We start from the raw sequence: 14,119 nt of genomic DNA on the forward strand, positions 1-14,119 counted from the left end.
CTGAAAAAACAAACTATAAAAAGGCAGTATAATTATATAATAACATGGTGCTACACAACAGTATGCATGCAAAGAGCAGGTAGCAAGTTTAATAGCACACCTACCATTTCCTCGCCACACCTCTGCTAAATGGCAGCCTGTTTCTCCCGGCTCCTTGCAGAATTCAACCACATCACGACAAGATGTTTCTGGCGTTATGGGAACCTCTGTTAATACCTGCTCATTGTTGCTTAGGTACACGGTTAATATCATCTGTGGAAGAAAAAGGTTGGGAAAATGAAATATGTACTGTATAAACACAATTATCCTCACACATTGAAACAAGGATAATGCCTCTTTTCTCTAGACAATGTTAAAAAATGTAAATGCTGTACAGTGAAAGCAATTACAAATGCATTAGATACCATCTCTTATGAGATGATCAAAGCCAGGCACATCCCTTTCCCAGATGCTGTACTAAAAACACCAGATCTACACTGTATAAGAGCCCATATACTGGAAATTCTGATTCATCATTGCACATTGCCTTTCCCTTTTTAGACGTCCAGGTGCAACGCTGTTCATACTGTAGGGGTGGAGTGCGCTACTGAACTAATTAATTCAAGAGCAGCACAACAAGTTCACCAAAATAGCCCTCCTGTGTTTACACAGCAATAGTAGTTTAGATGTTGGTAAACCTGTTTATACCAGGCTTCACATTCTGACTAGCAAAAGGAAAACATCCCTAGTATTAAAGTGGCTGTGAATCACAGATCTGCTCATGTGACTTGAACAATGAAATAAACACCTGTCATATCCAGTGGCACTGGAACAATTTTTAAAGTGGGGGTGCTGAAAACCTCTGAACAAAACTGTAACCCCTGTGTATGATGGAAGCCAAGCAAAGCACCCCTAGTTTCAGCACCCCAGGTCATATCCGTGATGTCAGTGTGTAATAAACCCACAGGTCTGTGTGGGATGTACTGTGTGTCTCTCTCAATACTCTAGCTGCTTTAACAAACTCATTTCATTGCATGGTCAGATTTCACAGCATGTTTCATTTTGATTTATTTTAATGAAGGCAAAGCCACAGAGACATGCCTTCATTATGTGAAGGATTCTTGGTACAGTAGGACTTGTTTTTAAACAGTGTGTCTCCTTACCAATAGATTTTGTTTCATAGGGCATGCGTACATACAGGGTTTAGCAACGTACCACATTTACTAAAATTGTACAGTGAGCCTGAAAATGCATTTATTAAGTAACTACTATGTAAATACACAGTAAGTTAGAGATACTTAAAGTGTTACCAAATAATATATTCAGTACTCTCCATATATTCTGTAGCAAATCATACAGCAATTGTAACATTGAAAAAAGGCTGCTACACTAACCAAATTCAATTGTTTGCCTATTACAGGGCAAGGACACACTAACAAACGCTGGTCACACATGTAGTCCCAGGTGTACTACTGCACTGCAGCTATTAGGAAGCTAGCTTTGTTAACTGTTATATGGGCCCCTTAACTGCCAAACGTCACAGCAACTGACAAGAACAGTTAGGGGAATTAATGTTCATAACAATCACAACCTACTGGTTGACTAAACATAACAAACTAGCTCTATTTGTTATTGTCCTCATTGAACCCCCAAACACTTCAGAAATGTCAATTGTGAGACCCATATAGGCAGCCAGAAGAGTTCAATACGACGGATGCAAGTGTGGTGTACCTAGTACAGTTTTAATGATGATTTTATGATTTACAGATCATTAGGTTCCGTTGTTAATAAAGCAGATCGGACTCATATGCAAGGGGGCTTAAAGTAGACTGCAAATTCACAACGACTATTCCTGTCGCCACGTCCGTTACGGTTATCTCAGCATTCCTTTGCCCTCAGCTGTCATCCTGTGTGGTACAGCAGGGGTCACCCTGTACCAGACTCAGTGTTTGCGCTGGATCACAACAGCACACCCACTCTGCATCTGCATGGATAAGAAGCCATGCAAGAGCCCCATTACAGCCGAGGCTCTGCACAAGTGCAATTGCCATTCCTGGCAGACAAGACAATTACAGTTTCTCATTCCCCTCATAGTTTAAGTAGCGTCTCACCATGCAAAACGGAAAGTAAATAATGACAGGCCAGCTGAAGGATCCTCCTCCAGGCACACTCACACCAACTTACATTGAAGCATGTTATGAAACACCGATACTGCTTTTAAACGAAAAGCAAGTGCACTTATAAATTACTTGCGCTGGCAGTACCTTATTACAAATGTCTTCTATTTGTTTTTCTTAGTCACTCCTGAACACCAGATAACCTTTTCACCAATGGCAGCCGAATACCTGGGAAAGGTCAGGTAAACATTGCCAGGAAGGCTGATCTCAGCTGGCAGTCAGGGTCTTCTTTAGGCGCTGCGAGTCGATGCTTTGCAGCACTGCAAAATGGTCAACTGACTTTATAAAATCATCCTGTGCATAAACTCTCCACTAAGGGCAAGCACTGACCTGATTGACTCCATTGTTAAAGAGGCAGGGCCCCGTCTAGCTCACTAGAAAACTGGAAAATTGCCACTTCTTCAGGGTAGACTTGAGATCCCAGGCTGGCAGCATCAACAGCAGAGGACTAAAGCACCAACGCATTTGCTTTTCTTTCAGATATTTACAGTAGATCGCTGCCTTACCCCTAGTCAATAACAATACCCTTTCAACCTGTTTAGTCCTTTGTAACTTTAGGAGGATAAACTTAAGAAACAAAACTAAGGGAAAATAAACAAACATCCAGCATACTTTAGACTGCAGAGAAAAGTCGGCTATCTGTCTGTATTGACTGCTTCAAGTGCAATTTCTGTTTGAAGTTTTTTTTTTTTTTTTGCAGACATCAGGCATAAATCAGCACCTCAACAGAAAGGAATTTAAATGCCCTTATACAAGGTAAACCTACTATATCAAGTTTTTGCCCATTTAGACAATCTTTCAATAGCAGATAAAAAAGCGCAAACAGCCACAGAACACTTCATCCATCCTGCAGATGCTTCCTGAAACACTAAAAATCAAACTTCCTTTTAAATATGAAGTACAGTGCTCCCTCGCTTTGACGCATGTCAATGCACATACAGTGAAGCAAAAAAGTAACATTCTGTGAATTAACCACACAAAGCACCATGTAATGAATGCTTTTTTTTGTTTTTGTGAAAAAAAAAAAAAAAAAAAAAAAAGGTAATATTCCCACTCATGGATCATTTTAAGTTAGCAGTTTTTAAACTATAAATAGCCTGACTAACGGCGGTCTGGAGTTCACCTGAAAGCGACAAACAAGCAAACAAAGTGCGAGAAGGAGACCGGATCGGGAGAGGGAATGGGCTCGCCCCAGGCTCGTCTCCCAGAGAAAGCCGCAGCTCCTCTCGCAGGAAAAAAGTAAATACATTAGGAAAGATAACTATGTAATAGGCAGAGTATTTTTTTAGTTATGAAACGAACACTGAATAACATGGTTGTGTTATAAAGTGCCAGTGCACATTTTCTTCAGTTCAGATACTTGTTTCAAAAGGGAGAAACAGAAGTTATTTACAGTTTGAACACCGGTACTGTATTTAATGTAGAAATATTGTATGAATCACTAGTACAGGGAATGGGGGGGACATGCTGTAGGAGAGTTCTAACCAAGAGCCTATAGCAAGGGAGCACTTTATATCAAAATGCAATTGGACATCCATTCCCTTGCCTTCAATTTATCAGGTCAAAGTAATAATCTGATTACAAGAATGTGAATTTGTGTAAAGAGGGATTTGGAGAACATACACCCACAGGCTCTGCTCACAAAATCTAGTTCATGGGAGGTTTCTGTAGCCTGTGGAAAAGCAGGATAATCCCTGTAATCCTATCATTGGAGAGTTTCTAATACTGTAGCAAGCATCACATATACAGAAAAGAGAGTTACCGTACAGAGTAGACTAGCACCTTTAATCAGCTCATTAACAATAACCCAGTGTTATTAAACAGAGGGACTGGAACTCCTGCTGGTTTACCAAAGACTGTCCGTAACTGCAAACACGGATTTGAAAAAAAATCTTTTGGCAAACAAATGTTACAACAGATCGCAATTTTAAGCTTGGTTAGTTTATTATTAATTCATACCAATCTCTGATTTCTTTAACTATTAACTATTGTAGCTCACATTGTTTCTTTATACAGCTTAACAACATTTGCAAACACCCTTATTAATGACATTGCTCTCCCTCACCTCACACATCAGATGTTTAACTACTGGGCTATGAATTGCCACAGACTATAGAGTAAACGCATTACGATTTTAAAAACAGTTTACAAACGATGAAGCGTGCCATGTGAGAAGAGAGCACTTAAATCGTGGGTGTTTCAGATTTATCTCTGAAACCGATCATCATCTGCTATCTGTTATTAAGGAAGCAAAACAAATCTGTGATCATTTACCATCATGCAGGAACAAACACATTAAGATTGAACTGCTGTATTTTTTTGCTTCCAAGAAAATGCATTATTTTTTTAAACCTTGCCAGCCCTATAGGAAGGTACATCTAAAATATACTGCAGTATCATCATTAAGCTTGTATGAGGAATTACGGTAGGATATTACTGCTTTTACCGTTTTCATCTGATGTCAACCATTCAACCAAATATGTTGCATTATTGACCAATAAGGCTTGACAGTTTGAATTTGGGTTAGGGTAAACAGAAATAATATCGCTCCACTGTTCTGGCTGCAGATGTAGCCTGTTAGGTGGTCTGCACTTTGAATGATGATCATGCAGATCTTATGGGTCATTGAATGAAATCAGGGGGTCCTTATTTATAGCCACAGCGACAAACACTATCATATGGAAGAACTACTCTAGCAAAAGCTTTAAAAACACACACAAAAAAAAAAAAAAAACACACACACACATTGGGGACTAGAGTAGGATTCTAGGCTTGAGATTAAAATGAAATCTATTATAATTTTCGGATTTCCTTGACACCTCTTGTTTATCACATAGCCATGCATCTCACAGAACGCGATATCAATCAAAATCACTTGATTTCGGTTTGAAAAGGTTGAATTCAGAAGATTCAGGTGTTTCATTTGTATCTCTAAAAGTAACTGCATGATGACAAAACCAAGACATGGCAGCTTCATGGGTACACTATACTGTACATTTTCAAGAAGACTAGAGCAGTAACAAGGCGAAAACAGTCAAAGTCTTACAATAAATGTATTGGTACAGTAATACCTCATGTAGTGAAACTTGATTCTAATTCACAATTACAGGTCACGCAACCCATGCAAATTCTGTATCATTCTAATCCATTATAAGTATTATCCACAACACAATTTATTAAAAAAAAAGCATACATGCACGAGTTCCAGTAACAGAGAATTGTAAAACAAACAGGAAAAAATTCCTGTCAAGGGATGCAAATTATACATAAAAACCTCACCTTCTTCCATTTGAATGGTTTCCCTGGTTTTAATTCCTCTTTTTTCTTTACATGTGGCTTCTGCCCAACTTTTTGCACTAAACATGATTTGTCATTACTAATTAGACTCTGTATGACCATCATGAAAAACTTCTTCATTAAGCCACAGAAAAAGGAACTGCAGAGCGAGCGAGCGAGCAAGCAAGCAAGCAAGCAAGCAACCAAACTTGCACAGTATTCTTCCAGAAAGCAGTTTCTTCTCTTTGTGGAAGTATCGAGTCTAATCACTTCTTGCCAGTTTGAATACGTCAGTGGGCTGCGTTGGAATGAGAATCCCCAGACACACTAATGACTAGCCAAATGATAAGATGTACCTAATGAAAAAATACAGGCGCAGTTGGGACAACCAGATGATATGATAAATCAAGTGAGGGTAGATCATCCATATTTTCAAAGACAGCCTGGAATATTTTGCTGGCACCATCAAGGAAAAGATGACTCCCAATATAAAAAATAAAATAATTTAGACCTATATAATTTTTTTTTTATCTTTTGAAGAACAATAATATATTCTCAGCAAGTCACTGTCTTAACGTTATTGGCTTGTTCAAGGTGACCTGTTATAAATGTTCCCCAGGACAAAGTGTCATTATTTTTTCTTTCGCATAGCTGGAATGGGACACACCCTGTGTTCAAAGGGTGGATCTGTGAACACAACTTTCTACAGTCCTGTATTCCTACATCTGAAGCTTTGGTCCTGTGATTTACCAATCATATTAGCAATACATGGACTCTTAGAATTGTTCCTAACCAAAACTGGTTTTCAAAATGGCATGGTTTTGTTTTTAGGAGTGAAAATGTTTTTGTGTCTCTCATCATCACCCCACCTAACACAGCTGACAGACAAGAGAGCGCGCCTGCCAGGAAATGGACGCGAGCCATGTATATTATCTATAGAAGCTGGACTAGTAAATAAACAGTTACAATCCAGATTGTATTTTGAATAAGAAACATGTAAAAAACCTGAACCAGGAGCCACCTTTTTACACCAATAACCCTCACTGCCAGCTAAGGGCAAACATTTTAAAACAGTGTTCTTAGCTGTATTTAAATTTAACAAACCATCTCAAGATTTGTTTATTCAAGTCTTTAAGATATTTTCTAATCTAGGCACCAATAATTTGTAATTTGAGTAACATGGCATTTCAAGATAATGGCATACCCTTATTTTTCCCCACTAATGTGCCTGAATAAAGTATTCAAAGTTATATTGGTTCAATAATGTAGAGCTGGTTCAATAATGCATTGGGGTCACTCAGATTATGAAACTTCTCTACACAGCCACTGCACAGATTTCTAGCACAGTATAGCCTGTATACACTGCAATCAAATTGTGAACTCCTACTGTTCTACTGTATTGATTTTACAAAACAAATGGAAAAGGGGGTTTGGGGATTTTTGGGGAGTTCAAAAACATGCTCAAAGAAAGTCCTTAATTGCCTCAGAACAGAAAATACCCTGGTGCAAAAGGCCATTTGGATATAAAATGGAAAAGCAGGAAGCTGGTACACTATATGACGTTCCTCTAGAAAGGGATATAGTGAGTTGAACACAATACTGTAGATGGTCTGCACCTATTGGAGTCTTCCATGCTTTCTTCATGTTAGTACACTCAAAACAAATGCTGTGCCATCATGACTTACTGAAAATATAGTAGAAATTAACACAAGGGTTAAATATTTCTTCTAATAGGTACTGTATTGTACAGTAGGGATATTGTACTCCATCTAGCATAGACAGCAATCTGCTTCTGCACCAACAAGACAAGGGCCCATTCTTTAAAAAGATCAATTTTTGTGAAATAATGAATGTTTTATCAAGAGGAGAAGAAGATTCATAGTGTCATCATTTTAACCCAGCTGAATAGTAGAGAGCAGTAATATGCATGCCTCAACAACATAGCAAGCTTACTGAAACCTTGAAGCGTGCAGCAACAGTATATTTTATCATCTTTCAGCCCACGCAAACAAAAACCACACTGGTACCCCCAAGACCTAGTTAAGAGAAAAGTCTGTTTGTTTCCACCAGTCTCAGCGGCACTGTAGCAATAAAAGATGACAGTCAAATGAAATTAATGGACAAAAGTATTTCAAACAGTGGTTTAGTAATACCTGCTAATGATTAGCCAATTGGATAACCTGCAAGTGTAACATTCCAGATCAGCACAAACCTAAATGAATAGGTCAAGGTTTGAATGGATGGCTGAGAGTTTAGCTTTATTTAAAAAAAAAAAAAAAATGAACCTGCAGTAATTCTTCATAGCAATTCTTGGTTTGAATGCCAATAAAAAGCTGCAACAGTAAACTTTTACACTGTACTTCACATCAAGTTTTTGCAGTGACTTCATTCAGAACACTGTAGCAGTGTTTAGTGTAGAGTTAAATGTTTAAACAAGCCGCATACTAAAGCTGTTATTTTTGAAAGGATTAAAAACAGTGCCTCAACATCCATGAGATAATATGCGGTGAGATAGATGGTGGTGTCAGCCCTTTTTTGTCAGACACTGAAAACAACATAAGAGCAATTTCATAACAAAAACCTCACCAGCCACAACACAGACTGGAGCTATACATTTCTGACATGTGCTATAAATTCAATCTGCAAAACACAGTTCATTGTTCATTAATCCCTGGGATACAACCCTGGACCAGCTAGACAAACAGATAAGCCAGTCCACACTGCAGTGCCATGGGAACTTTATACTCTCATTCAAATGACTTCTGCAAATTCGAATGAATCACCGATTAATATGACCTAGAATGGACATTTTCTTCCTCTTATCTTACTTTTACGCGGCAAATGTTACAAGGGTGGAACATATGGGTGCCTCATTTCATTTTTAACATACTCATCAGCTGAACAGGATACACAGCACAGCAGACACCACCAGATTACACTTGCAGCATATTAAACAAAATGTAAAACAAAATTAAAATAGTAGCCATGGGGCTGAATGCAGCTCCAAAACTAGACGTGCCATTTAACAAGTTATTGATGCAACATGCACAGTGCAAATTGAATGGAGGACGTACATATCTAGCTAAGTAAACTGTCCTGCAAGATAAGCAAATAGCCATAAAAGCAATTATGTCAAGTACACCGTACATAAAACATTTGTAATACTTTTAGAATTGACTTTACTTCACTTCGAGGGTGTGGTATCCTTTATCCAGATTTTGGCGTACCCCCGGAAAGCTGATCATCAATATAGACTTTTCAAAAAATCGAAATCGTATCCCAAATCTCGCTAATAAAAAGGACAGTTTCATCCAAAAAAAAGAAAAAAATCTTCTGATCACAGACGCCTGTCCTCAGGGTTCAGACGTGTATTTGTCAGTAACGTTGATCATGGTTCTCCCTAGACTCTGGGAAGGATAGTGCTCCACACTTGGGTGTTTCATATAGTCTCATACCAAGTGTGGCTAATACAAATCACACTCCCCAGTGAATGGTCACACCTTTACTGCCATCACCCAAACCTGGAGTGCTCTACAGTGCTTCATAAAGAACCCTGGTTTGGTTTACTGTACAAAGATCATAGGAGTTCAACAAAGGACATCGAACATTAAGATTCTAAAGATCCGACACTGCATTAGGTTGGTAAGATTGCTGTGGCATGCAGAAATATTTAGAAGCAACGCCCCAAAAAACACATCAGAACATTCACCAGAGCAGTGAAGAAAGTTTCTGGCAAAGAGAAAACTTCCTGCTATGAGAATAAATTGCCGAGAACATGCAACATATCACAAATAATGTACATCTTATCTGTTAATCAGGCGAGTCGCTTGGCTTCTGACACTGCAAAAGATCCAATCTGTATTAAAGGGTCTGGTTCACTCACACTTCTGGAATATGCGATGTATGTACTGTACAGAACACCGAGGATACAGCAAGGACAGGAATGAAATCCTGCTGCCAGTGCACCTCTCTTACCTGATCTGACAGCACAGTGTAACCTTCAACATCTCAGACACATTTCCAAGCAATCGTGGCACAGTACAAATCAGTCACATTGCAAGCGATACAGTTACACAGTAAAACAGCAAGTAACGGCACTAATGCCGTTTCAGCAAAAAGCATCAAGTGCTATATTATATGGACCATGGAAAAGCGTATAAAATGTAAACAGAATTTAAAAAACATCCAGTGAAGGGGGTTGATGGAAAAATATGGCGTTTCAACAGATTCAATGCCATGTGAACGTATAGCACTGAAAAGCACACAGCCTCTAAACTGTAAGTCTGTGGCTTCAAACTCATTGCTACCCTGGGGTTTATCTCCTATAAGCTCACATACACTTGATCACTCTTTCTGAATGGTATTATTGCAATTGTATGTAAAAAAATGAAGACGATGATCATTAACATCAAATATGTTGTTTTTTTCTGGTTTGTTTCAGAAATCAAAACAGACAGCATAGAAATCTAATGTCATTTTTTTGTAATGTTTCATTTGAAAAAGTTATTTTAAAAGATGATTAATACCCAGAACACTGTTAGTTTGACTCTTCAGATTTAAAAAGTACACAAAACTCCAGGATTACAGAACTAAAACAAGCAGCCAGCATTTCTCTGTACAATTGTACCAAAAACATGAAAGTTTGACACACACAGTAAAATATGTGCAACCACATGTCAGTCAAGAACTCTGTTCCCAGGACTTTATTTTTTGAGGTTCTTTTTGCAACTGTTAGAAAATGCCAAGAAGCCGCACACACACTTTTAATGTTGAGTACTTTGATAAGATTAAGTTACAGTCAAATACTAACGAATCCCAATCTTTGTGAAAGGTACAGCAGAAACCCTCTCGATTGTCTGCTAGTTTATTCACTTTATACTGGACCCAGCCTTGCTGCCAGGCACCTGTTGGCAGTTCAGTGCTTTGAACCAAAAAGGATTTGGGTGTAGACACTCAATCACACTCAAAGTTCACAGCTCACTTCCTAGCTTCATTTCAGATTAATGTTTGCAGGTGCTTGGATTGCATTCATTATTTTTAATAGGCGTCTAAGAATTAAACATGCTTTATGAATAAGGGCCCTAGTTTCTATTTCTTCTGAGGATTTTTTTTTTTTTAATATTCAGTCGAGTTAATTAACACAAATTCTTCATGTTCCTGAAACAACGGGAACAAACAAAAAAAAAAACTTTAAAATTAAGCTTCCAAGGGTAAACAATGAATCAAGAAAACAAATCTGTCGTTTTGTGTATATCTGCTTAGATCCAGGGCAACAGGTGGAAAACTCAGACATCCACTCAGTGTTGAAGAGCAACCCCAGGGCTTTAAGATTCCTGTCTTATGATCAAAGTCTACAAAATGGCCCAATACCATCCATCCACACAACCCTGACTAGATGTATGATATCCCCAGCAAATTCTTAACAATCTTCATTTTTTAATTTCCTGAAGACATATTTTGCATGGAATTTAGCATTTAGTAATGTGCAGTAGCAAAACACACAGTAACAATGCTGGCTGACCCGGCAAAGCACTTTAACCTTAACTTTTATAAATAATCTGCTGGTGCCCCTTTATGTGAAGAAATATTGATCTATTTTCAGCATTTATCTAATTTCTCTGGCACCATGGATTAGCAAAACTATTCGCAACAAACCATAAATATGTCTTAAAAGGCAGTTGACTGACCCACCAAAACACTGGGCAAACACATTTTATACCAGCTTATTAATAAATTTGGTTAACCAAATTACTGTTTAAATAAACAGACCTGAACATGAATAGTCAACAATTGTTTTTTTAAATTGCTTGAAAAGTAACCTCAACAGCAGTTCTATGAAAACATCATGCAGAATTATGAATGCCTCAACCCCCTGTAATTTTGCCATGGTTACAAATAATTGCACCTCTCATTTAGGTTCTATATTAATAAGGCTGGAAATATCAATGCTGTATTTCCAATACTGACAGAGATGCAAGCAGGGTTCAAGAAGGGGGAATGTCCATATACATGAACTACCAAGAGACAATGTTTTCTGACAAGAGTGCAAAGCATGCTAAAACTACAGAAACATGTAGAAAACAAACACAAACAGACTTAATATTAAATAATATTTAGATTCAAGTCAACGTAATCAGATTGGTGCCAAGAGATAAAGATTAGCTAGAGGGAAAAAAAATCTGCAGTGCCCCAAACTGAGACTCTGTTTTGAAAGAATTTCTCAGTACAGTGATATCCACCAACTGCGAGTAGAGGGAAGTTCAGCAATGCATATTCTAAAATAGAGGAGGTCATTGTTGGTCTCTTTGATTTAAAAACATTCATCACAGCTAAATGTAAAGGGCTGATAGGTAAAGGCTGGCCATTATCAAGCTAGGTTAACAAACAGAGGTGTGCGCCAATAAAGGATTAAAACACACATTTCACAATTAAGACAAAAAGCCTGATTGTCATTGCAGCAGGACTGCATCCCCACTCCAGCTGCTGTACCACATGAAGGGAAATGTGTAGAAATTGTATGGGACAAATATTGATAGAGCTGTATTCACAGAGATTCAGCATGCTTGTAAACACATAGTGCTCATAACATAATACCAAATGAAGTATAGTTACGGAAAGAAATGTAAATGTGCCAGTTAACCATACGGTATTAACTTGAACTGAGTTTACTGGGCATTTGGTTTCTGTGATTTCACATTGCAAAATGAAATTGAAAAATCGATCAACAAAGTAAATGTATTACTTGTTAAACTATCACTCTGTTTGGCTATAAAAACAATCAGGCAGGCCGGGTTCAGCAAGTTTTGAGTTTCCAATATAATGTTTAGCATGTTTATTTTTTTCTTTTTCCACAACAGTAGCAATATCCATCACAACATTTATAACAAATTAAAACCTTGAAGTACTTTGGACACCCATGTGGTTCACAGCTTCCTGTTGGTTAGCCACACTTCAGTGAATAGCGTGTCCTGTGGTCATTCAGACTGTGACATTCCAGTTCATTCATTTTTAAGTACCCCCTCCCCTGTCAAAGCCTATTCAGTAGAACATAAACTACAATTTACAGGGCTTAGAGATTTTAGCAGTCAATAGTTTGCATACACTGCTGTATAAATAATAATAAAACACGTCCATTCCATAATTACCCTAAAACGCTAACTGTTAATTATCAAAATACTGCAATGATAGCTGTGGAAAAATACACAAAATATAGACTACTCAAATAACAGGGGATTTTATATACAATTACTTTATTTTGGGTTGGTTTGCTTGGTTTTATATTTATTATTCCAGGTCTCAATTTAGTACAAGTTTAGAGACACAACTGACAGACCCTTTTCTTACTGTCTATAGTGGAGAAGAATTATCCAGAGCGTTAATTATATGAAATAAATAAATAAACATTAGTAAGCCATTTTACAAATAGCAATACGTTAATATTCTACAAAATGTATATTATACTAGTTTTATGCAACCCAAAAATACATTATAATACAACACTATATGTATACGTGTATACAGAACCTTTAAGTTCCAATACATTGAGATATATTTTTTATCGCTATCCGAAAGATTTGTAGTTTAAATCCAACAATACAAGAAACACACATAGCGGGAGTCTAAGGGAGATTAAATATAACCGTCTTCTAATAATACTTTGAGTTGCTGTACAGTATTGTACATTATAAACTGGCTTACCGGCATCATATCTGAAATCGTTTCAGAGGAAGTCCGACATCAGAAAATGTCTTCCAGAAAGGCTTTATTCTTCTTCGGACCCGTTCAGCTTCACCGAGGAGGTGTGGGATACCCGGTTCACTGCTGCAGCAGGCCTCTCAAACAGAACAACGACGTGGGAAGATTTAATAAAGCTTGCCTCTTCTCTCTAGGCCAGACTGGGTCAGTGCTTGTACAGCACACAGGTTAAAAACAAACAAACACGCAGGCTCCACAACAAAGACACTTGCGGGTTTTGTGAACGGCGATTACAGTATCTCTCAGTGTGATGTATTCCCGAGGACTCGGTACTTCACACACACAGGGTAAGGCGTGATCACTTCTACTAGCCCGTTAAAGCCGCTTTTCCAGTCGAATCCCACTTCTTAATCTCTGACCTTGTTGTCTGGTTTGTTCTGTGATTGTACTTCAGTAGGAGAACGAGGCGTCCTCTAAAAACACCGGGTTGTGTAATACTATCAGGGCGCAAGAAGAAACCCACTGGTCACAGTCAATCGGGCACTTCTCTGTTATATTCCCCCTGTTGAAAGGGGCAGGGCCCCCACCTCCGCTCTCTCACAAGCACGCTCGAAATATTATTACACGCCAAACCCAAAACATCAGATATGAAATATTACAACAGCCTCAGTCAAGGCATTCTCATTTTCCGTTCCCCGCCGAAAGGAAGGCTTTGATTATGGGTAACCAGTTACTCGCACCTTCAACACAAACACCTATTTTAATGTAAATGCAGATTCTTCAGGTGTGATGTGATTGTTGTTATGACAGGTAGACTGGCGAATAGACAGCACGGCGATCAAAATGACGCTAGCAGTCGTAGGAGTGGTGACTAGAAAAATTAAAGCACCGTAATATCCGCTTGTATTTTTGGTTTGTTTTCCTTACAGCTCGCATTTACACTCCAGTGAAAACGTAAGTATATTTACAGCAACGGTCTGCGGTTAGAGACA

General features: G+C 38.2%; 1 protein-coding gene across 8 annotated transcripts in view; it reads right to left on the reverse strand.

The window, feature by feature from the left end:
* Positions 1 to 14,119, reverse strand: part of LOC121330314 (apoptosis-stimulating of p53 protein 1-like) — a 45,083-nt gene extending 30,964 nt beyond the window's left edge. For 5 of the 8 annotated variants that reach the window (XM_041276745.1, XM_041276741.1, XM_041276744.1 and 2 more), the window contains exons 1-2: positions 5,436 to 5,633; positions 105 to 252 (exon numbers count right to left, since the gene is read on the reverse strand). In XM_041276745.1, the coding sequence (XP_041132679.1) occupies positions 105 to 252; positions 5,436 to 5,573 (286 nt within the window). In that variant the 5' untranslated portion in view covers positions 5,574 to 5,633. Of the gene's footprint in view, positions 1 to 104; positions 253 to 5,435; positions 5,635 to 13,130 lie in introns of those variants that run through there. The other 3 variants (XM_041276742.1, XM_041276740.1, XM_041276749.1) reach the window with 3 other exon arrangements.

This window comes from Polyodon spathula, chromosome 17 (genome assembly GCF_017654505.1).
Source record: "Polyodon spathula isolate WHYD16114869_AA chromosome 17, ASM1765450v1, whole genome shotgun sequence".
NCBI lineage: Eukaryota > Metazoa > Chordata > Actinopteri > Acipenseriformes > Polyodontidae > Polyodon > Polyodon spathula.